The sequence below is a fragment of the Sminthopsis crassicaudata genome, chromosome 5 (assembly GCF_048593235.1).
Source record: "Sminthopsis crassicaudata isolate SCR6 chromosome 5, ASM4859323v1, whole genome shotgun sequence".
Taxonomy (NCBI): Eukaryota; Metazoa; Chordata; class Mammalia; order Dasyuromorphia; family Dasyuridae; genus Sminthopsis; species Sminthopsis crassicaudata.
Genome location: NC_133621.1, coordinates 195,862,686 through 195,890,681, shown reverse-complemented (window position 1 = coordinate 195,890,681; position 27,996 = coordinate 195,862,686). Strand labels below are relative to the sequence as shown.

General features: G+C 35.0%; 1 protein-coding gene and 1 pseudogene across 9 annotated transcripts; both read right to left on the bottom strand.

Moving 5' to 3' along the window:
• Positions 1-27,494, bottom strand: CCDC77 (coiled-coil domain containing 77). Of its 9 annotated transcripts, none has more exons than XM_074269323.1 (13): positions 26,413-27,414; positions 25,947-26,279; positions 25,562-25,619; positions 23,352-23,580; positions 22,622-22,764; positions 20,636-20,732; positions 19,622-19,676; positions 18,951-19,039; positions 17,926-18,074; positions 8,775-9,021; positions 1,893-2,018; positions 1,636-1,788; positions 1-825 (listed from the first exon to the last, which is right to left on the bottom strand). In XM_074269323.1, the coding sequence occupies exons 3-13, from the start codon at positions 25,600-25,602 to the stop codon at positions 679-681; spliced, it is 1,476 nt and encodes a 491-aa protein (XP_074125424.1). In that variant the 5' UTR covers positions 25,603-25,619; positions 25,947-26,279; positions 26,413-27,414; the 3' UTR covers positions 1-678. The 9 variants fall into 9 exon arrangements, with proteins under 9 accessions (XP_074125424.1, XP_074125423.1, XP_074125420.1 ...); XM_074269322.1 differs by having other exon boundaries at positions 26,141-26,279; XM_074269319.1 differs by lacking the exon at positions 25,947-26,279 and having other exon boundaries at positions 26,413-26,526; positions 26,863-27,414.
• On the bottom strand, positions 9,032-13,949 carry LOC141543697 (vesicle-trafficking protein SEC22a pseudogene; annotated as a pseudogene).
• Positions 27,495-27,996: the final 502 nt, after the last annotated feature.

Sequence of the window (27,996 nt, the reverse complement as noted above, 5' to 3'; positions counted from 1 at the left end):
CTTCAATTTTATTTTTTATTTTAAAGAATTCCAACCTTAAATATACAAATCTGGGAAACATGATTGGTAGGATGAGACCTAATTACACAGTAAAATAATGCAGCATACACTCAAAAAAAAAAAAAAAATCAATACAAAGCCCTTTCTGATATTTGTTCAAGGACTCTAAATTATACCTTTTCTTTACATGTCACAAGAATGAGCATTACAAGATGACAGTGAAAATTTGAATTCTTTTCCCCACTACTAAAGGCAAAAGATGAACAGTAATAACTACCCATCTTTGAAACTTTGGAATTTACTGCCTTTTCTCCCTAGCTCCCGGAGAAAGGACAAGTTACTTCTATAATTATTAAGACAAGTTAGTACTTAACTCCATAAACCCTTTTATCCCAAAGCTCTCAATATGAATGTTGATAACTATACGAAAAAAACTTCAGGCAACTTTTTCAGGTTACAAACTGGCTCAGGAAAAAAAATTGGTGCCTGTACCTGTATAGTTCATCAGGTCCATAAATTTAAGACTAACCTTTGCAGTGGGTCCCTGATCCTTCATGTAGCCACAAGAAGCCTATGACCTAGAAGGCCTTTTAGTGAAACCCTTCCTTTGGTAGCTGATAACCTCATTCTCAGATTTTAAGGTATTACAGGCCTCAAGTCCCCATATACAAACAGATGTTAGCATATCCTAAGTTCATTCTCTAAACTATATAATTTGGCTTTCAGGTCCTTCAGTTCTCCTTGGATCTTAACAGTCCGTTTGTTGCTCTTACGAACCTCTTTAAGTATGGAAAGATCTTGATCTGGGCGAATACTGAGAGATGCCTACAGAATGAAGAAAACAGAAAAGAAAATACAATTTTAGCATAAACCAGAAAAAAAGACGTCCATGAGCTAAAACAAAGGCATATTAACCATCTTTGTAGGGGGAAAATCAAATATGGTTATGCTAAAAAAGAAAAGAAGCTCTAGCCTTGAGCAGAGAGAATATGGGTTTCTAATCTTACCAAAAGAACAGGAATGGATCCTTTAAATGGAAACCAATAAGAAAGAAATATCATGAAAAGAATAACATTATTGTTAAAGGCCCAAAAGGTATGGATCTGCCTCCTTTATCTTTTCTATTGCTTAGTATAGTATGCTAGAAACAATAGGCATTCTGTAAATATCGATCACTGGTTAAATTTGCTATGAATTTAAAGTGGTTTTTGAGGAACCTTAAGTAAAAATGGAAATGAAAGAGAGACTCTAGATCTATGATTGCCTTGCTATAGGAATGCTTAGATAAATAACCTCCTGCTAACCAATGCAGGGTGGCACCTTAAATGAAACTTCTCTTTAAAAATTGCTAATGGCACTGAAAGGGTAAGTAATTTGCCCAGGATCACAAAGCCAGTATGTGTCAGAAATAAGATCTAAACTTGGGTCATTTTGGCAGGCTCTCTATCTACCACTTCATATTGCCTCTTAATTATAAAGGACAGATGTCAAATTATTTCACTTTGACACAACTTTATGTTTAAGCTTTTCAATCTAGCTAGACTCCTAGGGAAGAGGACTATCAGTACTGATGCTCATACTGGCTTTTTTTATATCAGCCTTTGTTCTCTTCCCAGATCCGAGGGCAGCAATTACCTTATAAAGCATTTGCTCGACTTCCCTCAGTTTCCCACGCAGGGTCTTGATGTCTCTCTGAAAACCTTCCACTTCTAGCCGCCGCCGATTCTGCAGGGTATCATACTGACGTACCATCTCTTGCAAACGTTTCCCCATCTTGTTAGAACGGTCCTACATAAAGGGAATCACTACATTAGTTCTGGAAAACAGGATGTCACCTGGAGAAAGGAAGCCACACAACTTATTGCCCTGAAAACAGCATGTATTGTTCCTACCTTGAAGATCTTTCGCCTCATATCATCTTCTTCTCGAATTCGGGCCAGCTCCTCCTCCAGAGCAACACATTGATCTTGGTACATACAGGATAACTTTTGTTCTTGCAACAACTTCTCTTTTAAGGACTACAAGCCAGGAAGAAAGAAGCCAATAAATGCCCAATTGCATGTAGGATGAAGAAAAATTGGGAAAAGAAAGAATTTTTAGGAATAAAACATCAATTCATGAAGTCATAGTATGGAACCTCTTATACCTAAATTTAAAGCTCAAATTCTGGAGGCTTTACACATCTAAAAGTGAAATAGGTAGCATCAGTTGGTTCTAGTGAATTTCAAATATGAGCTCATAACTTATTTGAAAGATAAAAAAACTTTAAACATCTGTATTTCATAAATGTAAGATGCTCCCTCTACTGGAGTAGTATCGTTTTTTTCCAAGAGTTTCTATGGCCTTAGAGCATTCATTAACTGGGGCCTCAGGCAATATATGTATACAAGCATCTCAGAAGTTTTTTCATTTTGATAATATTTATCAAAGTTAGAGGATTACTGGAATAAATCCTGAATTGACTTCCACACTATAATCAGACATCATAATAAAACTTTTGTAGAAGGTATATTGGAAGGGAACTTAGGAATTATTTTGTCTGACACCTAGATCTATTATTCTACATTGCTTCATTTTAAAAGTACCCCAAAATGAAAATATATTGCACAGACTGCCTATGTAAAGAGCTTCATTATATTATAGTATGCGTATGTGTGTGTGTATGTGTGTGTCAGGTATGTCTGTATGTATATAATACATTTTTTAAAAATCACAATTCTACTATAATATAATTTGGCAATCTAAAAGTGCCATGTAGATGGGAAATCTTAAGAGCTAAATCTTGCTCATTCAGTCCTTTCTCTCTGGACATTTCCATCACTGTTCTAGGGCAGTTGGTGAGAATACAGAGGACAGAAGCTGCTTTGCTCTATGCCCTCTTGAACCTTTTTTAGAACAGCCTTATTCTTCTCCAAGCCTATACAAGTTACCTTTTCACCTTTACCACTGTATTTTTTACAATCATTGTTCTGTTCTCCACAAATGATCCCAATAATATTCAACATTTCGTACATCCTTTCTAACTTAAACTAAACTAGACTTCTCCCTATGAACACCACAACTTTAGCAAGATTCTTCAAAGGAGTTCTTCCTCCTCCTCTTCCCATAGGGCCAAAAGAACAGGCTGGCATATTCCTCCTCCTTTACCACAATTCTTAATACATTTTTCCCTTTAGATTTCACACGATGTTTTATGTCAACTTCACTCTTCTACCTTTCTGACTTTTGATTATTTTAAAAAAGCAATCCAGTAAATGTATCTTTAATACAACAATCCAGTAAACATAAGGACTTCTCTCAGGAGAAGATTACATACTTAAAAACATTTACTGGAAAACTATTAAACAGTTAAGTGAAAAATAAATTTAGACATGTTCTTACACTATATGTTACAATAATATTCCAAGGGAGAAATTCATAAGAAAATCAGGAGCAGGGGAGATTTTTAAAAGACAATTTCAAGTTTATCTTGGATACTTGGCACATAGTAAGCATTTACTACACAAATAAGAACTTGACTTGTTTTAACAATAATAGAAGAAATATTCTTTATTGAAAAAAAAATCTTTGCATCAAATATATATAAATTACATCCAAAGTTTATTGGAAACTGACACAAAATTCATACTGCTATAGTTCGTTTAACAATAGATAAGCAGGCAAAGTATATGAACAAAGTTTTGGAAAGAAAGGATGCACACTCTCAATACCTATATAAAAACACTCCAAACCTCAGATAAAAAAATTCAAATAAAAAACAATACAGATTCACCTCACACCCATCAAAATGCCAGTTAAAAAAAAGATGGAAATAATCAATGTGAGGGTGATTTTAAAAGACAGGCATCCTAATCCATTATTGATGAAACTGTTGAAGTAGTCCAATCATTCCAAAAAAGAATAAGTAACTTTGCTCACATAATTCTAAAATTATTCATGCTGATTAATGATCCCAACATTGTGTTTATATCCCAAGATCTCAACTGTTCCCAAATATTCAAAGCAGCATTATTTGTAGTACCAAAAAAGCTATAAATAAATTATATGTCCCATCAATTGGGGGATAGATGAACAAACTGGAGTGGATAAATCTTAAAGAATATCAATACTGTGCCATAAGTCAAAATGAATACAAAGAATTCAAATAAAATGCAAAATTTTTTAAAGATCTAAAATTATTTTGAAAATTCCACAAAAATTTGAATATGATTTAAGAATACTGATGATAAATGTTTTCTACCTCTTGATCAAGAGGTAATGAATGTATCAAATGATTTTGACCACTGTTTTGCAATCTTAGCAACTTTGTACATCAGCTCTCAGTCACAGCCATACAACACTCATATCAGAATATCATTTAAGTTCTTATTTAAAATTAACTTGATGACATACTTTTTACATTCTATAGGCAGCTTCCTGCTCAACATTTCTTAACATTCTCTCTCTTCCACTTGTCTAGAGGAAAAAGTATTTCTACTGTCACTGAGGCTAATTTTTCTATCTGTTCAATTGATCCTATCTCTAATCTTCTTTTTGGAAGGGCAAAAATGATGAATCAATGGTGGTGATAATGCTAAAACCACTTCAAATTTTGAGGTAGGAAAGGAAGTTTAATTTTGACAAAATCTAATGAATTCATAATTCTAAAAACTGTGTTTACTGATACGTAAGTATGTATATTAGTAATGTGTAGGTTGGACTAAGATTAATAAAATAAGAAAGACAAATTCTCTTCTGAAAAAAAATTTTTTATGAAGTGTAACAAGTTACCAAATTTAACAATTACAAGAATGTTAATAGATTTAGTTATTCTATTAAAAAAAGAATTACTGACTAAAACGCAATCTAATAATGTTGCCTAAAGATCCACATTATTTTATATTATCGCTCTGTGTATATGTATGCATATATGTATACACACATGCCTATATTTGCATATTTAAATATTATATCTATTTCTATAGTACTCAATTTAAAGAGTTTTGTTCTCTAACTACTTCTCATATAGTCATAAACTCAGGATTAGCACCTTCTCTTGTTGTAACCCTGACAGGCCCCAACTGAGCTCTACTGTTACTAGTGCTTCCTATAAGATTATATAAAATTGAGAAGCACAAAGAAAATTAATGCACCTACCATAAAAAAATGAGAGAATAAATGGGAAAAATCTTAGTATCAACATTCTCTGATAAGGGTTTGGAATTCTAAATATGTATATAACTAATAATAAGATTAATAATAATAATAATACCCATTCCCCAATAGATAAATGGACAAAGATCATGAACAAACAATTCTCAAAAAAACTGCAAAATAAATATTCACAACCACATGGAAGAATGCTTCAAATCACTAATAATAAAACAAATGCAATTCAAAACAACTGTGGGGTTTCACATCATATACTGAAAATTGACAAAGATAACAAAAAGAGGCAATACTCATTGTTGGAGGAATTGTAAAATGATAAACCTTTGCTGGTAGAGTTGTAAAAAGGTATTACCATGGAAAGCAATTTGGAATTGTGCACGTAAAGTAACTAAGATATGTATACCCTTTGAAATAAAGATTCCTTAAAGGACTGGCAGTCCAAGGAACTTAGTGAAGTTCTTATATCCACCAAAATATTTATAGCAACAGTTTTTGTGAGAGTAAAGAATTGGAATCAAAGTAGATGTCTACTAATTAGGAAATGATTAAACAAACTGTGTTTTGTTATGGGCCATGAACTTGAAACAAAGGATTCTTACAAGGTACTAAGTCAGTGGAATTGATAGAGACAATGGTTATCTAGTTTAGCATGGTTCAGTATGATTGATTTAATCCTACAAGGAGATGTTATGGGCCAGAACTTGAAATAAGGCACTAAGTGGAATTGAGAAGACAATGGTTAAATCTAGTTTAGCATTGATTTAATCCTACAACAAATAATGGTTTCCTAGTGATATAATGATTGGTCTGTACTCAGTGTGTAGCATAGAAGCTAGAAGCCTTAGCCAGGGAGAGTCAGAGATCAGAGACAAGCAGACAGAAGGCCGGAGGCTGAAGGCTGGAGCACAAACTCTTGGACTCAGACAGATTCATCCCATCTCACATCACCTTGGTGGCAGGCTTTCCTCCTTCACTTCTCCACTGAAACCAAGACTCTGGAAGGTCCCCAGAAAACTAGCCGAGTCCCAAGTGAAGGAGATAAGACTTTGAAGGAGACAATAAAGGATTTGGACTTTAACTTCTGGCTGTATTTGTGGTGATTACTGAACTGAAAAAGAAGGCTGCTCCCAGAGACCCCAAGAAAACCTCAACAGAGAACATTACATTTTAGAAAGAACATTACAGTATTTCAAGAACATAATGGAATATTATTGTATAGTAAGAAATGATGTATGTGATAAATACAGATAAACATGAAACAATCTATATGAATTGATACAGAATGAAATAAGAGCCAAGAAAAAAATATATACCCAATAACTACAACAATATAAATAGTAAGAATTACATACTAAAACCCCAAAAATGAATAACAAAATTACAAAGATCAAGCAGGACTAGAAAGAAGAGATATGAAAAGATACTCCAAACCTGCTCTTTTGTGGAGATAAGAGGTGCACAGATGTTACATTGCTTAAGTTTTGAGATTTTTTTTTTCAATATATCAATTAGTTGCACTGATTCCCCATCCCATTTTCCCCTTAAAAAAAAAATATTACTTGTTATTTGGAAAGGCATTCCAGGAGAGGGAAAAGAAAAACCAGGGATAACAATGATGATATTTAAGAAAAAAAAATCAATAAAAACTTAAAAACAAAAACCAAAAAATCCAGTTGTGTGGCTTCCTAGGTGCTGCCCTCATCCTGGCTCCTTTGGCTTTGGATATGGGCTACCCAAGCATTGTATGGCTTGAGGCTGGCTGGGCAGTGCCTAAGGCATGAAGCAGCTCCTCACCCCATGCTGGGAACTAGCCTGGTCTTGTTTTAAACTGAGATTAGGTCAGGAGAGAGGGAGACACATACTGAGCACAGTCTCTTTCAGAGTCTGGAGAATGGATTATCCAGACTGCAAGCTGGACACTGGCCTGACCCTGTCTGTAGCATAGGACAGCCTGGTGCTGGATGCTGGCCAAGCCAGTGCATGAGGGCTGATGCCTTTTTTTTCTCCCCTCTTCCTTGACTTTTCTCTCCAAAAACATGGAGGAGTTGATAATTCTTTCTTTCTCATTGATTTTATCACTGTTCCTTTTTATGCATTTTGAGAGCTCTACCTGCGTGGTTGTGAGTGATCTTCCTACAATTCTGGGGTTAAATGACCTAGTGTCATATAGCTGGTTAGGCATCAGAGGTGGAACTTGAGCTCAGGCCTTCCTGACTCTATGGTCAGTGTACTATCCACTCTGTTACAATGTTCCTTGAATAATCAACATTTACCCTAATACCATTTAAACAATAAGAATCAATGCTTAGAAGGCTGTGGGGGAATCAAGACCAATGCTGGTAATAGTGTGTATTGATACAATCTTTTTGAAAAGCAATATGGCATTATATAACCAATATTAAAACTATTCCTACCCTTTGACTCACTGAATAATAAGATCACAGCCTAAGGAAGTTGTTGATAAAGATGACTATCTACAAAAGTATTCCTATCAGCATTTTCCATAATGATCTCAAAATGTAAATACTGCACTGCAAGCAATGGTAAATAATGAAGAATGCAAACAACTTTGAGAAGATTTATATGAAGTGATAGATAATGTAAAAAGATAAATCTAAATATATATATATGTATAGATAGATAGATAGATAGATAGATAGATAGATAGATAGATAGATAGATAGATAGATACTGGATACAACTGTGTAAATAATAACAACAAAATCCAGAAAAACACAACTTCAGTTTACTCATTGATAAAATGGGGATAGTAACAGCACCTACCACCCAGGTCTTTTGCAATGATCAAATAAGAGAAAAGCTGTAAAGAGCTTAGCACAGTTCCTAGCAGATATATAGTAAGTGCTACACAAATGTTGATAATGATGTTGACGATTATTAGAAATGGAAATGAATAAGAAAACTTTGTTCTTAGCTTAATAAACATGCTAAATTTATTGATGGTAACTAACTTTATATAATAAATAATTTTTTGAAAAGAGAAACTTTAGTGAGGTAAATTTAAGACAAAACAAAATACTACTTCATATAGAGAATAACATTAATTTCATTTCCATGAGAGGATAATAGCAAAAAATCTAAACGAACTTGAAAAGGTGCAATACAATCTTTAAGATTGATGCCAAGAAGTAAAACTATGTCCTCCCTCTCAGTTTAGCACATTTCCTAATACAAAATAAGCACTTAATAAGTGCTTTTTTCTTGATTTCATTTATTCATTCATTCCTTCTCTCCTCCCTTGGGACTGCTGTTGCCAGTTTCTATGTATATTGTCACTGAGAGGCAGTAGATAGAGAACCAGTTTCAAAGCCAGGAAGCATTGGGTTCCAAGTCTCACCTTTTACACACACTGGCTATCTAATATAATGGAAAATTTCAATGCTCCAGGCAACACCCTAATAAGCAAGAGAGGGGCTGGCCTCCATTAATCAAGGGAGGTTCCTTCCCTGGGAGTTCTCCATGCCACTAAAATCAAGGTCCAGTCCTTATTCTTACTGGCACTTAAGACAATATCTCTTTTCTGAATTTTTACAATTCCCCCCAAACTGCACATTTTCCACAATAGAGGACTGATTCCACTGACTGAGAGGAAAAGCAGTTACCTGAATATACATATCTTGCTCCTGTTGAAAGTCTTGTACAGCTGGTAGGAGATTGCTGACAATCCGTTGCTGACACTTCTCCTCATCATACTGTAGTACTTTCTCTTGCTGTTTTTGGTATTGGTTCAATTTCCAAAGTAAATGGTCTTTTTCAGCCACCCATTCCTTCTCTTTGTCTTGATTTTCAAATTTGAGATGCAAGAAATCCTTGGTGCTCTCATAGAGAAACTCCTGGGTTCGTTGAAGACTGACAAAGGTATGAATGAGGAAGTGAGTTCTTTTTCCCAGATGTTCCCATTAATACATCTGATATAAGAGATGTGATTTCAAATTTAACAGGAATAAGTAGGCATTTTTGTTTAAGAACAATGTCCTATCTTAGCATTTTTTAGTTTATAAAGTAGTTTTTTTTATTCCCATAATTCTGTAAAGAAGCAGGACAAGTACTATTCTTATTTTTAAAAGAAATTGAAATTTGAAGAGGTTTAAATGACTGAATTGCCCAAAGCCACATGGAGCTACGATGAGACCTAGGTCTGATTCTTGGCTCAATGCACTTCCCACTCTATTACATTTCTATTAACAATTATAGGGCTTACGTGTTTTGGAACATTGTACAGCAGCATCTCAATTTCCTCAACTGTGGTGCCATAATATAGAAACAGAAAAATATAACAGCTCTTCCAGTAGATACAAGTTCATAACAAAACAAAATTAATTTTCTGTTGCTTATAACAAGGGTTAAAAAGAAAACTTTTATATTAAAACTTGTACAAATTTGCCAAGATTGTACTAAAAGGTTCTCAGGAACATTTCAAATTAAATTATATTATTGATCCCATTAAATCTGTCACTTTAAAATAAAATTTCTTATTCCTTTTTCTCCAGTCAACTACTGTTATGATCTTTCCAAAACTAAAACTAAAAGGAGACACAAAAATATAGAGAAGTGAAGAAAAAGATAGAGGTACGTGTGTCAAGAGATCAGTAACTGCTCTGAAACACGCAGAATATGTTTGGCTAATCTTTCCTAAGGGGTTTCCTCCTGTCAGCTAAATAAAGTAGAGAATAATAAATTAATGGTGAAGGGCAGCAGCTGGGCCCTTACTGCTGCTCAAAAATCACTGTACCTTATCTTTCCTTCACTCCACTTTTACCTATAGCAAATAACCTAGCTCCCTATTTCACTACCCAGTCTTCTAATAAAGACTCAGAACAGGAGCACCTTCTTTTTTCCTAATTGCTATTTGTCAAAAATTTTCAGCATCATTCATTGTTCATGCTTTCTTCCTTCCCTCAGATTACAGAAGAATCCTTACTGATGTGAATCACTCCAATTTTATACTATTGTCCTCTACCCTTTCTACCAACTTGTTCCAGTAATCAATCCTTTCATGCTTTACTTTAATGATTTTAATACTTTATACTAGTAGTATCAAATAAGTGTCAAATCAGCAGTTACTTTGTAAATATAAAGTGTAACTTCATATTCACATTGAAATTCATTCCATTAATTGACCTAACAACTGTCTTATTATGATCCTTCCAAGTCTCCAAAAAGATTCTTTTTCCATCCATTGTTCCTCTTATATGCTTCCAATTAGTGGGTTCTTTGCTCTGATCACTCTCCATTATTTTATAAAAATTATTTTATAATTTTATATTATTTTATTCCCTACTTCCTTGTATTCTATGCCAATTTAATTGCATTATAGTACTGACAATGTACACTAATTTCTTCAGTTGTTTCTCTTGTTGGACATTGAGCTAGCTTTTACATATTTTTCCCAATTATAAATAATATTGCTATGACCATCTGAAGAAATGGTTGGGTTTTTTTTCCTAAGGGCAAATTTTCAGAGCATATTCCCAATAATGGAAATATTAGGTTAAAGGATATGATTATTTTGATAAATTTTACTATATTTACTATACATTGCCATATCAACTTCTAAAATATCCTACATATTCCAATCTGATCAGAAATAGGTGAGTGAATCTATTTCTTCACAATCCCAATAGTACTAAATTTTATTGTTTTTGATTATTTTTCATCAACTTGATAAGTATAAAGTGATACTTCAAAAATTATTTTAATTTGTATCTGCTCAGATTCAAGAATTAAATGCATTTTCTTTTTTGAAAATTACCTTTTCATAATCTTTGGCCATAATAGACTAGAAGATCACAGCCTTTATTAATTTTTTTCTTATTAAGCATCTATAGTGCTGACACTGTTGTAAACTTTTCACAAACATCTCATTTGATCACCCTGAGAGGTAAGTTCTATTATCACCCTCATTTTACACCTGAGAAAACTGGGGTAGGCTTGCCCAGAATTATACACTTATCAGCTATGGAAAGTTAGCTTCCTAGCTTTTGCTGTTGTCATTATGTGTGATTCCTTGTAACACCATCTCTGGGGTTTTCTTAGCAAAGATACTATGGTTTGCCATTTCCTTTTCCAGTTCATTTTACAGATAAGAAAACTGAGGCAAACAGGGTTAAGTGACATGCTAAAGATCACATGGCTACTAAGTGTCTGAGACCAAATTTAAACCCAAGAAGATGAGTCTTCCTGGTTCTAAGCCCAACGTTCTATGCACTGTACCACCCGGTTGTACCCCTTCTGAGGTAGCTTTCTGGAAAGAATAAGGCTATATCTACAGATCTGAGAATTATCAGCATACCGATGACTGAATCTAGGAGGCTAATGAATTCATTAAGTGAAGTAATACAGAAGGAGAAGAGAGCCTGGAGGCGCAACCACAGTTCCAGGGGAAGAAAGTGATCAACAGTGTCAAGGTTGCAGGGAAGTCAAGGTTGTATAGATTTGGTAATTGAGAGATCATTATAACTTTGCAGAGAGTAATTTCAATTAATAATGAGATCAGAAGTCAGATTGCAGAGAATTAGAGAGTAAGAAAGGATAAGTGCCAATTTTAGATGGCCTTCTCAAGTTTGGCCATGACAGGGAAAAGAAAGATGCCATTTGGGATGGATGTGTCGAATAAAGGCTCTGAGGATGCAGACAGCACGAGCATGCTTCTAAGCTGCAAGGGAGCCGACAGTAGCCAGGGAACAATTGGAGATTCACAAGAATGGGATTGATAGGCCAACGAGCTGAGAAGACAGGAACAGGATCACTTGCACATACTGATGGGCTTATATAGCAAGGGCCAATCTCTTCATGGAACACAAGATGTTGCTTTTTTTCAGTGAAATGTGAGGGAAGGTTCTCAGATGAGAGGTAGGATGTCGAACAATAGAAAATTTGAGAAGGGACAAAAAGGTCTGGAAAATGTGCTGTGGTGAATGAATTGATTAAGCAAGTATAAGGGAATGCTTGTGGATGAGGGCAAGTTCCAAGGTATAAACATGTCTGTGTGTAGCTAAGGTGGCGTGAAGGAGGTCATAAGAAATAAGTCTTCAGACTCCCATTCTAGTATTCCTCCTGCATCTCAGGCTACTACTACCTTCCAATTTCTGCTGGGAACTGGTTTCATTTTTTTTAAAAAATGAGACATTTATGAATACAACTGCCAAAAGCAGGACTGATGTTTCATGGATTTTACAAACATAAACAGCCTTTGTTTAAGTCTGGATTAACAATGCAGATTTTCAAAGCACTTGGATATCTTTTATAATTTTATCAGGAGGCAATTAATAGTTTAACTGCAAGTGCTGAGAGATAATTATAATTCTAAAGATTTAGGTGAATTTTCTGCTTTAAAATAAATTCTAACACTCTTATTACTAATAGTCATTTCCAATATTACCCATAAATAGTTTATAAACATCACTCTCTCCTTAAATAGTTCTAAATATTTAGATAAGACTGCCAGCATCATTCTCAAAATTAGGTGGTTTCTGAGGTAAGAATTCAAATGAAAACTTAAAAAAATTAATTTTATCTTTGGATATACAAATGCATGTTCCCATTAGTGAATAATCAAACAGCCTGACATTTAGTAACAACTTTTTCATTCCAAATATAAATTTGTTAGTATGTCATAGCCTCTTTTTATTTAATCTACATTACTGCTTCACAGAAGCAAAAATCAACATTTGTACTAGTTCATTCTTGCTTTGCCTCAGAAACTATACTGAAATTTTCACTAAAATGTAAAATTTTTCAGAAAGGCTCATGTGCAGCTAGTTATCTTCCAAATTTATTTTGTCCTTCCACAAGTTTGTCAGAGCAAAAAGATCTTTCTTCTTCATGCTAATTATTTCCCATTCAGTAATTTTTAAAAGACTTTTGGGAAACTTCCATGGCAGGTATACTTTAAAAGATTATATTGTTTCCAAACAACAAAAAGAAAGGTGAAGAAAGGAGGACAAATAAAGCTTCTCATGTCTGATCTGCTGGAAATCTTCACTGGCACAAGTAGAAGGCTCTCTTTCTAGGCAACTGATACACACAATCTTGGCTTTGTTTTTAGAAGTTCTAATTGAGGGATTTGCCTTAGCCATATCTGCAGTATATATTACAAAGACTCCTACAGTCACATTAAAGGAAACCTGTCAGAGGTTGTAGAGTTCTGATAGTTAACACATTGTATAGACAAGTTAACAATGAAGAAAGATTTTTATATTTCTCCAGTCAGTGCAATAGATGAGAAAATAGCACTAGTTATAGACAAGCTGCTGTTCCAAGGAAAATGTAATGACATAAATGAAATTCTCAATACTATTTTGGAGAAGACTTTCTATGAAATCAAAGTCTTGAATTAAATTCAGAGCCCCACAAAAGAGTTTAAATAAAAAGAAATAACACAATCACTGGTAGACTCATTGGCTCCAATTGCTGGTGAACAGAAGAAATCTAACTAGCACTTTCAAATGAAAATGTGAATCCATTGGCTGATCCCAGTCCAGACATGGAAACTTGATAAAGCAGTCTCAACTTGATTCCAGTTTGCATGTCAAAAACATTTGAGTAATTTTCAATACATAGCATCATGTAACTCACTCCCAGGGAGCTAATAAATCTAAGGTTATATCATTCATTTTCAATGTTCATCTATCAGGAAGCTGACCAAGTTTCTTTGAGAGAGATTTAAAATCCTTTCTGCATTCCTGCACTCTCATGCTTTGTTCATAATCAGTAAAAGCAGAAAGCAGTAATCCATCTTATACATGAACCACTGAAACAGATAAAAGCATAAACATTTCAACAAACAGAAAAAACCTACTGAGCTATAACTTGCTGCTCTGTGTGGTGTGGCATGCAATGCACCATAAGATCTGGGAAGGACTTATCAGAATATTTAAAAAAAAAAAATTCATAGACTCCAAATTAAGAACCCCTATCAGAGAAGGCTTGAGAATCCAGTGCTCTGAACCTTAAAGATCCAGGACAGCCCTAATCCAAGAGGTGGAGTTGAACACAGGAAATACAGAGGACTGACTCAGGGCAAGACCAAACAGAGTCTACTACCCCACCCAAAGAAAAAGCTAAATGGGGTAAAAACTTAGCCCTGGAACAAAGTTTCAGTACAGCAACTAAAGTTGAAGAGATATAAAGTTGAAGAGAATAAATCAAAGAAAACATCTGGCAATATAAAAAATTACTATAAATCTAGAAATCTCTCAAAGAAGGAGCAAGTAATCTTTACAACTAGAAAATAATCAGTTTTCTACCCAGTAAATATGAAGCAACAAATAAAATGAGAAATAAAAATGAAAAAATGAAAAGAATATATAGTTTAGAAGAAAGACTAGTAAGCCTTACCTATATAACAGACCCTTTGAAAACTAGAGTAGACCAAATAGAAATCAGTAACTCAATCAGAAAACAAGATCTATTAAAACAGAATCAAAAGATTTTGAAAGGATCCTAAGGAATCTAATAGCAAAAACAAAGGACATAGAAAACAGCTCAAGGAGAAATGATTTAAGAATCACCAAACTTATTAAAAACTATAATTAAAAAAAAAAAAAAGAACAGAAACCAAAAACACGAACTCTAAATTGCAAAAAATCATAAAACTAAACTACCCAGATCCATTAGAATCAGAGGACAAATTAAAAACAGAAAAAATCCATTGATTACTTTCTGAAAGACACCTCCAAACAAAAAATTCCAATAGTGGTTCTAGCCCAAATTCAGAACAACACAAGAAGATAACTGCACACATCAAGCAACCAGAATCAGGATTACCTAAGACTGATAGTTTCTAAGATAAACTACAGGAAATCTTAGAATACAGTATTTTAAAAGGTAAAAAGATATAGGATTACAATTAAGAATAACTTTCCTACAAAGCTGGTATAATGGTAAAAGCAAACAAACTGACTTTTAAACGAGAAGACTTTAGAATTGAGGATTTTCAGTCATTAATAATATAAAGACTAAGGCGCTGAATAAGTACTTTGAAAAGCAAACACAAAAGTACATAGAAACCCAAAAAAAGAGAAAATTTATTTAAGCAACTGGAAGGGATTGTATGATGATGTAGTGCTAACATAGTAGGGAGAAAAGAAATGTGTCCCTTAAGAACTTTAGGGGTGAAATACTTGTTCTGTTCCATTTTGAGTTTTAAGGAAGAAAAGAGAAGGGTAAAAGGAATACTCTAATATAAAAAAATGGGAAAAAGTGGGTAGAACTTGCTAGGTTTCAAACTGAGGTGGGAGGATAGAGTATGGAAGAATTGGGGGGTGGGGGACCACATCAAATGAAACTACTCTTATCCAAAACAGATGAAAGGGTTGGATAGACAAACATTATGGTATCAAACTCAACAAGCAAACAAGCAGTGAAAGAAGAGGGGTAGTTAAGAGTGAGGATAATATCTAGGAGGAAATAGTCACAAGCAAAACAAACTTCTAGATCTTGAAGAAGGGATTCAAAGGGTAGTAGGAACAAAAGCACAGAACTAGAATCGTAGAGAAGTTTTTTTTGTTTGTTTGTTTGTTTTTTAATCAATTAGGGAATAAATACACTGAGGCATACGAATATAATAAAGTATCACTGCACTGTATGAAATGACATAATAGTTTTAAAGCATTCCAGGTAGAATGAATTGATGCACACTAAAGAGATTAGAACCAGAAGAATATTTACTCAAAGGCAATACTGTAAAGAGAAATACTCATCAAAGAAATTACCAACCAAGTTTCCAAAGGAAGCCTATACAAAGAGGTGACAGACTCAAACTGCAGAGACGTACATTTTTGGACATGGCCATTTTGTTCACATTTGTTTTCTTAACTATCCTTATTTTTAGATTTCTTCCCCACCCCCTTCTTCGGGTTTTTAATGGGTGGAGAGGCTTTTTTAAAGGAAAGGAAGAAGTAGCAATAGTGATGCCAAAAAGGAAAGGGTTACTGAAATATTTCTTAAGATGCAGACAACAGAAGGAAGTTCAGAAGGAAATACAGACAAGTAAGAATCAAACTTTTTAAAAAAGCAAGCAAAATGAGATATTCAGTTTCAAATATAATCTTTTTCTTGTTTTGCTATGTATGACCCTCTTGGGAATGTTTAAATTAAAAAAAAATATATTAAAAACTTTAAAAAATTAAAAAATATTTAAAAAATAGAACTTTTACAATGTAGTTACCAGGAAACACTGGGACAAAGAGTAATTGTATGGGAACATAGAAATAAGCTGCTATTTTTTTTCCTTGTAAAACCAATAAATCATGTTTATAAAATATTTGCTTTACAAGTTTGGTATTACTTTATCTATATATTGTTAACTTGATTTTATTATATATTTCCCACTTTTCCATGAACTACAAACTAAATATGACTACATTTTTTAAAAGTGCCACTGTCAAAAGCAACATTAACACACTAAACCTGGAATATGTTGATCTGAACAAAATGGTTCACTTTATTTGAGAATGACCTTTCTCTTAAGGAGAAGATAAAGAGAAAGAGCATTCTAGACATGGAAGAGAGTCAGAGAAAATATTCATAGCCAAGACATGGATGGAATGTCTTGTTTGTACAACAGCCAGGAGGCCAGTGTCACTGGACTGATAGTATACAAAAGAGAATAAGATATATGAAAACTGGAAAACGTTTTTGAAGGGCTATGAATGACAAATGAATATTCTGTATTTGATCCTTGAGGCAACAGAAAGTCCCTGAAGTTGACTGGGGGTAGATTAAGTAAGGGTTGTTTTTTTTTTTTCAGATGGGGGAAACATGAGCACATTTGTAGGCAGTAGAGAATGAGCCAGTAGATAAGAGATCTTAAAAATCATTGATAGAGTGGAAATGGAACAAGATCTCTTCAGTAGGCAGAGGGATTCAATGCCTTGGTAAGAAATCATAAAACAAAGATGAAGGAGAAGGGTGGCAGGAGGTAGGAAACAAAGAAGAATGGACAAGTAGGAGCTTTCTCTATAAAATATGAAGCCAAATTCTCTGCTGAAAGAATGGAGAGGAGGGAACCTTGGGAGGTTTGAGGAATGATGAAAAGGTCTAGACCAGTGGTCCTCAACTTTTTAAATAGGGGACCACTTCACTGTTCCTCAAACTGTTGGAGGGCCGGACTATAGTAAAAACGAAAGGTCACACTCTGTCTCCACCCCTCATAACTGGCCATAATTGGCCAGCTGCATAAATGTCCTCAACAGGCTGCATCTGGCCTGAGGGCCGTAGTTTGAGAACCCCTGAGTCTAGAAGAACTGCTGATGATAGTAGAATAATGAGTTGAGAGATGTAAAAGGATTACCTAGCAGCACTGAGGGCACAGTTGAGGTTGTGTAACATGTTTGTAATGGAGCCAATCAGAAGAGCTTCATGATTTTTTCTATCTTTGCACATAGTTAGGAGATAAGGCAGGAGCTTGGACCAGATTATGTTGAAGATCTCTTTCAGCTCTAAACTTACAATGCCAAGATGACATTTTGAAATTCCCAGTTCTATGATTCTTCATTACACCAAAGTATCATAACAAAAATGATGACAGCACAAAGTATGAAATTGTTTCCTTTTAAACTGTTCAGCAAAGGAGCAGCTAGGTGGCGCAGTAGACAGAGTACCGGCCCAGAAATCAGGAGGACTTGAGTTCAAATTTGATCTCAGACACTTAACATTTCCTGGCTGTGTGATCCTGGGCAAGTCACTTAACCCCAATTGCCTCAGCAAAAATAAATAAATATAATAAATTAAGACAGAAGGGGCACTCACTTATGTGTCAGCACTCTGATCCTCTCCTGGTTTCTCTCATGCTGAACCTGTGCTTCTTCCATGTAGATGCGTCGGTCTTCTAAAAGCCCTTCGACTTGGTTTCTGGCAAGTTTGGTCTGCTCTTCAAGTTGAGCTTGCAGTGCTTCCACCTAGGCAGATTAATAGGAGATAAAATATACTCAGTTCTATTTCTTTTTACAACTACTCATAGGAAGAAATACTAAAACATTTCTAGGAAAATTAATACTCAGCTACAACATTAACAAAATAGCAAAAAAAAAATGTTTCTTTCCTTTTCATCATCTTTATTAGGATCAGACTATGGAACAAAATAATCAACTGTATACAGTAAGGCTGTATCATTGTAAAATCCAATTACTTTTTTCCACTTCTGGGATTCTAGTGAGGCAGGGAATATAGTCTTTCCTTAAGTTTTTTGGTGTTTTTTTTTTTTTTTTTTTTTGGTTGAGGAAAACAAAGTCACCTTATAACAAATAATTACATGACTTCCCCTTTCTGTATCCTACTGTTAGGTTTAAATGTAGTCATTACCTAGAGTTAGAAAAATATTACTTAAACAATTGCGTTACTTTGATAGAGAATGTCCAATGTAATTAGATAAAGAATTCTTGTTCCATATAGCATTTGGTTGCCAAATGGCCAAAATATCAGTGGAAGAGCAGTAACTATTTTAAGGAATTTTGATTCAAAGCCTATCAGTTAAATAGTGGATGTGTCATATATGAAAATTTGGCAGGAAAACTATTCCTCTCGGTTTCTCTATTTCCTATCCCAAGAACAAAGGAATTTCACACTTAATATTGGCTAAGGATTTACAGTCCCCCCAAAAAGGACTTCATACAGCCAGAAGCAGGAGTTCTGCAATGTTTAAATTATGCAGAATTTATTTAAATTTACAATATGCAGCAGAGAACCATATATTTCAATTGGGTGCCTAGAATATCACAAGAATTTAATTTGTGGAAGTCAAAAGCTGTCACTGTTTGCCAACAGATATTTTCTACCTGTAGCACAAGTGTCTGATTGTCTCTTTGGTATTTCTCAGGACTTTCTTGTGTTTCTTTTATTGGTCTTCCTAAGTTTCTTTTAGTACCTGCAGTAGAAAACAGGTTAGTTGGGAAAATAATGTATTTGGCTTTTCTTCCAGATGGGCAGTTACCAGTTTTATTCTAGTAGAGCAGAGGTGCTCAGTCTGATTTCAGAAAGGAGTCTAGTAGAAAAAGGAGAGAAAAGAAAATTTTACAGCAACCACTGCTATTTTTCCCTTAAAAACATAGTAAAGAATTATTCCTGATTAATAATACCCAATTCATTACCAAACACTGCACTGAGGTACAGAGAACTTCTGAGCCAGATTTATTTTCTTAGTAATTTCTGTTTATGCAGGATATTAATATTGATTAAAAAATCTAGAGAATAGAGAGAGCTGCCAGCCACATAACATACACATACACATCACATTTGGATAACTAATTTTCAAAAGAAGTATAAAAAACGACATTAACCATATTAAATAAAATTGAAACTTTTTTCAACTGCTTAGGCAGCTAGCTCTTCAGAATCTTAAAGAGTGCCATAGGTCATCATTATAAGTGTCAACTATTATCGTACAGAACTTTTTATTTTTAAAATTGACTTAAGCTGTTTGAATTCCAAAGAAAAAAAGTTTACTTACTGATATCTGCTTCATGTGGCTGCTTGAAATGAACAGCCTTTTGAGGAACAGTAACCTGAAAGAATCAAAAGGGGCATCCCTTTTAAAGAAAACATTTTACTTTCCATCATTCCCACTGTACATTCACTACATTGCACACAAGTGTAAAAGACACTAAGTTAAGCATGAGACTCTATGGGCAAGACAGAGGAACTTAATGTCTGAAAGATGAGCCAGTTTTTGCTGGCTCCATATGGTATCCAGTTAATACCTAGCCAAAATTTCACTAGAGGATTTCTTCTTCTAATGAACTTTGAAATCTATCTGATACTTAAATAGATGTGCCGTAAATAAAGCTTAATAGAAAAGACAAATTCTCCTCGGTTCCCATATTCCCTCCCAAATATCAAAGGAATTTCACTTTTAACATTGATCAGCTAGTTAGAAAGTCCATAATGAGGAAATAAACTAAGAAAATCTGTTAACTTAAGTTGAAATAATTTAAGAAATTGTATTCATGTTTTTGAATATAGACATTATATTTGGAATGTTTTTCTAAAGCCCAGACTATCCAATTTCCATCCTTCAAGACCCAATTCAAATGCCATCTCTGTCATGAAATTTTCCCTTATCCTCTTAGCTAAAAATAATCTCTCCTTCTTATGATCTATCCTAGTCTTGTTTTTTCATATTTTATATTTTATTTTATATTCTATGTTACATGTGTGGGTTAATAGTTCCTAGTTTAATATACTATTAATCCCATTAGGGAAAAGACTTGTCTTATTCTCTATATTTAACAAAACACTTCGTACAGTGTCTTACACAAAATAATTGTTCAATAAATATTAGTCAAATGAATTATTTCTGTTAAAACACAATCATTATACAAATGAGAATTAATGGTATTTGTCCTGGATCTCCCTCCAGTTCTACCCATTACAGATTTTGGTCACAATTGCTTTGAATTTTCTAGGTTGTTCCAAACATTAAAAAAATAATCTTATGGATCAGGATGTTCCAATAACCACTTACTTTGTGTAGAGGCTCCTTGTGAAAATATGTTACTTCTCTAGAATGTGTTCCCACTAAGGTCAAGAGATGTTGAATTTTTTTTCTGTCTTCTAGCTCCCTACAATCACCAGAGATTATTATTGATAATTATTCTAATTACATACGCCCTTTTCATTTGATGGGCATTTTGTCTTGGAGAAATAACTACTTATATTTACATTTTGCATTGAAATTTACAAAAGAAATTTCTTCACCCCAATTAAATAATGAAGAAGGCCATACAAGAATTATCCTCTTCAATTTTACAATAAGAAAACTGAGGTCAGAAAAGCCAATTTGTCCAGTCATGTTGCCAGTAAACATTAGAATCTAATTATGAACTCCAATCTCCCGATTTCAAATTTAATTAACTACTTACTATGAATAGTACTGCTATATTCCTATATTTCTTTTTTGGGGGGAAGCAATTGGACTTAAATGATTTGCCCAAGGCCATATAGGTAGTAAATGTCTGAGGACAGATTTGAACTCATATACTCCTGACTCGAAGGTTGGTGCTCTGTCTGGTAGCCATGTAGTTGCCCCAACTCCTATATTTCTTTTTTTTTTTTTTTTTTTTTAAATTTTATTCATTTTTCCAAATTATCCCCTCCCTCCCTCTACTCCCTCCCCTTGATGACAGGCAATCCCATACATTTTACATGTGTTACAATATAACCTAGATACAATATATGTGTGTAAATACCATTTTCTTGTTGTACATTAATTATTAGCTTCCGAAGGTGTAAGTAACCTGGGTAGATAGTCAGTAGTGCTAACAATTTACATTCACTTCCCAGTGTTCCTTTTCTGGGTATAGTTATTTCTGTCCATCATTGATCAACTGGAAGTGCCAACTCCTATATTTCAAAGATTTTTTTTTTTTTTTTAAAATAAGAGTCCTTTTGGCAAAATAAGCATTTTTATGAAAATGAAAATAGATCAGTGGACTAGTATTTTAACTCTTGGAGCTCATTCCCAATTAGTAGCACAAGTACTCTTTTCTTGTATCATTTTTGCTCCTTATCTAAAGATATCTTTGGCAGTTTTTGTATGCCTTATCTAATAACTATAAGGTTCCTTATTTCTGGGATACTATGAACTGTAAAAATATTTTATTTTTTGGGGGGAAAATGTTTAAATAACAGATTTCTAATCTGCTAGCCAAATTTCTGTGCTGATCCACAATGTTCTTAAAAATAACTTATGGCTTACAACTTCAATGCTCTCTTTTATTAAAATAATAAATAATTAAAAAGCAATGTATTATTTTAGTGGTTAAAGGAATGAAAACCAGGCAGTTTTTCCATTCATTTTCATATTATATTAATTAGATCACCAACAAGATTTCAGCTCTAATATCATAGAAGTTCAAGTAACAACCTGTGGGTTTGGAGGAGAAATCTTGGAAATTTTTTTTTAACTGTCATTGCAAAAGAACAGGGATTTGTACATAGATTTTTTTTTCCCCTTTTAAGTCATTAAAACCAATATCATACAGCAGGGGTTCTCAAACTACGGCCCTCAGGCCAGATGCAGCCTGTTGAGGACATTTATGCAGCTGGCCGGTTATGGCAAATGGGCTGAGGGGCAAAGACAGTGTGAGTTTTTGTTTTTACTATAGCCCGGCCCTCCAATGGTCTGACAATGAACTGGCCCCCTATTTAAAACGTTTGAGGACCAGTGTCATACAGTATAACTTTCAAGAATTAAAAAAAAAAATTGTTTTTGCTCAGTGCATATTTGAAATCTCTCCTCCTGATAAATCCCAGCATAATAAGAAGTACACTAGATTGAGAAATAGAGATTGTAGGCCAAATCCCTACCTGTATGACCTTAGACAATTCATTTCATTTCTGGGCCTCCGTTTTCTCATCTATAAAAAGTGGGGGTTGGGCTGAATGATTTCTAGGGTCCCTTCCAATTTTGAATTCTAGGACATTAAAATCCCCCTTTTCTTTTCAGTACTTGATTTTTAATCGGTCATTTTCTGAGTAGAGGCGTAACACATGTTCACGCTCCTGGAAGAGGTAGATCTGCATGTCACTTAGGGCTTTCTGTAATTCAGCAATCTCTTCCTCCCTCTGCTGGATTTCTAACTCCAGTTTATGCTACCAAAAACAAACAAACAAAAAAAAAAAGGTGAAATGATCCTGAACCTCAGAGAGGGTATTTCTTAAATATAACTCTACCTTAACATTCAATACAGTTCCCAAATATTAAAAGCTTCATATTATTTAAGTGTCGTGAGAATGATTTATGAGACTTTAGTAAATCAATAAACTACCAAGCACAGAACATTCAAAGTGAATTCCTGAAAAAATATTCTGAAATTTAACTCTTATACAAAATATTCTTGTAGTTTAGCTAAGGAGGGATATAAGTTATTTGTACAAGCTGATACAAAATATATGAGGAAAATTTAAATTAAATTTGAGCCATATAGAGGTTATTGAGCAAAGTATTAATTTTCTTATTTAAAATCTTTTAGCACCATTTTCCCTTGGAGGGATATAGCTTATGGAGAGCACAGATCTCAAGATTTGATATCACTAAAATGTTTTAATACAACAGTCTTTATAATTATTCTCTCTGGAACACAAATTGATACTTCTTATAGACATTTACATTTAATTATAATTTAAAGATCAAACTTGGTGAGAAAGATTAGAATGAAGACCACATTGTTTTTTCTTACCTGGTTTTTATACGTGTGGGCATATTTTTCCAGTTTTCTCAATAGTTCTTCATTTTGTTCATCAAACTCAAGTATCTTTCTTCGGTAATATTCTAATAATTCGTTAGATGAGCAGATGAAGTTTAGGCGCTCAGAAATGGAAGGCAGGGGAGTTGACCCCTCTAAATCTCTAGGAGATCTTGTCCCAGAAGTATCACAGTATTTAGAAGGGCTCCGAGAGGTTGGTAAGCTAATTGAAATCATTATAGACGTTAAAATGGAAGCTTTTTAGTATTTATGGAATTCTCTAGAATTTGGTACACTTAGATTCTAATATTTATTTTGAAAGTTATAGAGATTCAATTATGTTACACCGGGCATTATGATTAATTACTCCAAATAAATCTTGCGTTGAATATTTAAATTCTGAATCCCATAATTCCACTTAACATATCCCTTTTAATCAGCCATTAAAAACAAAAAACAAAAAAAAAACCCTTTTAAATCAGCTAGATTTTTTTATTCTTTGTGTTGACTATGGATCTATAGTAATAGTTTAACTTGTTAACAAAACATTGATATCATTTTTTAAAAAAAGTAATAGAGGGCATCCATCAAAGATTCCCTCTTTTTCCCTAATTTATATCTCAAAAGCCTTCTTCATAATCTGCTATTTTTTCCTTCTTTGTTTCAGTTTCTGATGAAGAAGCAGTCTTTTACCTTGCACAGATCAATGCCTCCCTTTGTACTTTTCTTTTTCTCTTTGAGCATTTTATTTCACTTTCAGTCAAGCACACTGTCGGGCACACAGTAGGGCGTAAAACAAAATGAAATATACTGTCTCAAGCCCTGTTGCTATGCAAAGCAAAAAGACTATACGTACTTTTTATAGCTATATGACCGATTAAAACAATAATAGCAAGAAATCCATGTTAAATATGCTGACAAATCCAAAAGAATCACAAAAACAAGACCAATGACTGTTAGAAAAAGTTCTATTTAGTAAAAGATCACAATTAGTAAATAAGTATCCTACTACATAAACAATCATTTACAATATGGAGGGGGTTTCATTATTTCTTACATTTTCTTATATTTTTATTAACATATTTGAATACTTATTAAGGTAAACTTAAAATTAATATGTTCATTCAGTTAACAAATGTATACCTTTAGCACCTGAATTTTCAAGTTCTAAGAAAAAAGATATTCTAAATGACAAAGGCCTACAAAGTTATTAAATTTTCAGCAAATAAGAGACTTAAGGCAGAAATCCTGATCTGAGCATTAAAAAGTTTCTCCGCCTACAGTGAAGACAAAAGAGTTTAGCAGATTCATTTTATACCCACAGCTTGCCAGTTTAGGATCATAATCTCCTATGTAAAAATCAAAAATGTTTGGAAAAGTAGAACAACTTGATTCAAATGAGGGAAAAGAAAGTAATGGTTTCAGGTTTTTTTTCATTGTCATCATCACCTAAAACATTTAGGAATAGGTAGAAGATAGTAAAATAAATATATGAGAACAGATCTTCAAGAAATTATTTAAAAAGCAGGAATTATCATTTTATATAAAATTTTGTATTTTCAAAAGATGTCATCACTTCCAGTTCCTCCCAATAACAGCACTGGCAAGCAAGCCAGTATCACAAGTACTGGCTGACTTTCTGCAGATGTAGGAGCTGTGGATGGAGGCTGAAAGGAGGCTGCATCAGAAAGAGCTCCACATCTGTCGTCAGGGGCCTGGGCTTGAACCCGGCTGGAAGACTAGTAATACTTGAAACACTCGTCTCAAATAGCTGTTGTGGAGGAAACTTAATTGTAAAACTTAAAAGTTCTAAATAAATGAGTCATTACTACAGATACGGTTGACACTGCTGAATCTATAAACAATCTGCGTCTCATTTATTACCAAGCATTGGTAACAGCCAGTAATGTCAGTAGACTAAGTTATTTTATTGCAGATTTTACATAAATGGAATAGAAATAATTTACGGTCCAGAAATCTCAGTTTTCTATAAGCAATTCCCTCTTGCCCTAAACATATTATGAAAGTGAGACCTAGGAAAGCCAAAACATTAGGGAATACCACAACTCTGTCTCTTTGAAGGTTTCCTTTCAAACCCAAGTTCAAGAAATATGTTCTTTCACTGCCATAAGAAAGTGTTACTTTGGACAAGGATTAGTGTATCTGTGACGCGTTAAACTCTTTGAAATGGGAAGACTTCTTACTTTTTGGAGACGGGAGTGGAGGGTGGCGGTTGCTTGTGCATGCTGCCTTCTCCTGCACCTGTCAGAGACAAAGTCCAGAATAAATGAGCATAACCATTTCAGGGTCCGATTCTTTTGTTCAGCAAAATAACTGTTTAGACATGTATACATATACTGTATTTAATTTATACTTTAACATGTACTGGTCAACCTGCCATCTGGGAGGGAGGGGAAGGAGGGGAAAAGTTAGAACAAAAGGTTTTACAACTGTCAATGTTGTAAAATTACCCATGCATGTATCTGTAAATAAAAACTATTGAAAATAAATAAATAAATGAGCATAAAAGAAACCGTGCGGCACAAAGCTTCTATGTCCAGTCGGCATCAGCACATCCAACACACCCACCTTGTTTCCAGAAATTCTACCTCTAGACTGAATTCTCACGAAATTCTACTTTGCTTTCAAGTTGGTCTCCAAACATGCAATATTCCAATCAGAAAATGGAATCAATAGAATTATATTTCTCTCCTTCGTACAATCAGGTCAGTTATTTTTTTCTTCTATTTTTAGCAGGAAATAAGTAAAATGGGCCTTATGACCTTGTTAATGAACGGACTGGGAGTCACAGAAGCAGCATTTAAGTTTGTCTCCTCCCCCAGGAAAAACGAGCTTTGATGGTAGCCTCAAAACTTTTTATTAGTGATAAAACTCTTCGTCCGCTTCAGAGCCGGTAAAACTCTGGAACGACATAATTAAGTCGGCGCACAGAATCTGTATTTTTTATTTTTTATCCCAATGCTTTAGCTTTGGTGAAAAGTTTTGTGAAAAAACTTGAAAACAGGTGTCCACGGCACCTGAGGATTCTACCAACCCATTGTGACCAGTTCCTCCAGCAGCGCTCTCCGCGGACCTCTCTTTCCCATATTTCCGTACAGTCAGTAGCAATGTGTGTGCGCAGTCTCTCTCCTCCCACTGAAAAGGCAAGCTGGGGGGGAGGGGAAGGGAGAGTGGTTTTTTTCACGTTTCGTTCTCGGAGCCTGGCACTGCTCACGACTGACTGCAGGGAGCAAGGCAGAGGGACTCTCAGGGTGGACTGCTAGAAATCTGGGCCCTGCTCTGCAGCCCTGGGGGTTATCTGGCGTGTTTACAAACTTCAGGATCCGCAGAGTATGCTAGAAGGGAGGAGAGGAGGAGCTCAGGCTGACACCCCAGGGCGCCCCGCCATTCCCGGGTTGACCCCACAGACCCCTACTTATGCAGCCCGGTGGGAATCTCACAGTCCCTAGAGACCTGGGGCTCTAATGCTTAGCACAAGTGAGACCTGGAACAACTGAGGTCTGAGTCTCGGCTTCCTCCTTCCTACGGTCCCTGGAGGCCTTCCCCGCGTCCATCCTTCTCCTCCCTCCTGGGAGTCAGGCCTTAGACGAGACCTCTACCCTCTCACCGGACCTTCCGAACCGAAGCCAACAACGTCTCCCTCGGTCCCCGAGCTCCGGAGGATGCTTCACTCAAAACAAACCAGAACTCGCCAGCGTCTCCCTTCCCAACGGAAATACCTCAATTGAACTAAGTGGGAACGGGACGCCACAGAAACTGACCAATCACCTTTAGGGTTTCAAAGCTCTTCGGATTTTCCACCAATGAAAAAACGTATCAAAACGCGGTGAATTTCAGTCACTTTTCTCCACACGCCACAAGACATTTTACCTGTATCCGTTTACTTCCGCAAGGATCTCTGGGAAATGTAGTTCTTTCATCTCGTAGCCGGGAGTAACGCTGCTGGTTAGCCAAATGCCCTCGTCCCGGCTCTAGAGTGCATGCAACCTGTTAAATTTAAACAAAATACTTTCTCTCTCTCCTCAGGTTCTTAACGTTGTCATTTTTCTCCTATGCACGACACAGCCCATCCATCCATGCTTGTTGAAAATGGGAGTTCTCATCCATGTCTTTTCACAAACAAGCCAGGAGAGGTCCATCCACTGGCTGGGGGAGTGCCTGGGGGGAGGGGGAGGGAGGGATTCACCATGAGTTAACATATTGCTTTAACATTTCCAAGTCTGGTTACATATATTATCTCATTTTACTCTGGCAATATCCCGGGATGTAGGCACTACCATTATTCCCGTTTTTGTAGTTGGGGAAACTTCAATAGATACAAATGAATTAAAATTCAGGTCCTGCTCTCCAGGAACTCACCGTTTAGTAAAGAAGATACTACGTACACACAAATGCAATAAAGACTAAGTGATTTGCCCAGGGACCCAAAGGAACTAAGTGTTTGAGGCATGATTCACACTCAGATCCTCCCCAGTTTGCGAAGACTAAGGTTATTTAAAGTTAAACACTAAAAACTAAACCAAATTGCCTTATCCACAAGCCATGGGAGAAGGAAAGTTCTGGCAATCACTATAAAGGCTTCCAGAATGGGCTCTCAAACAGAGAAACTCTTCTAGCT

Bases quoted from the DNA above. Each gene is read 5' to 3' on its own strand.
- CCDC77 (XM_074269316.1), bottom strand. From the start codon at position 26,932: ATGGACGCGGGGAAGGCCTCCAGGGACCGTAGGAAGGAGGAAGCCGAG. The intron at 23,581-25,561 runs GTAAGAAGTCTT...GATTTCAATTAG, and splicing joins TCCACTCCCGTCTCCAAAAA to CTTACCAACCTCTCGGAGCC. The intron at 2,019-8,774 runs GTAACTGCTTTT...CCTGGCTTGTAG, and splicing joins AGCAAGATATGTATATTCAG to TCCTTAAAAGAGAAGTTGTT.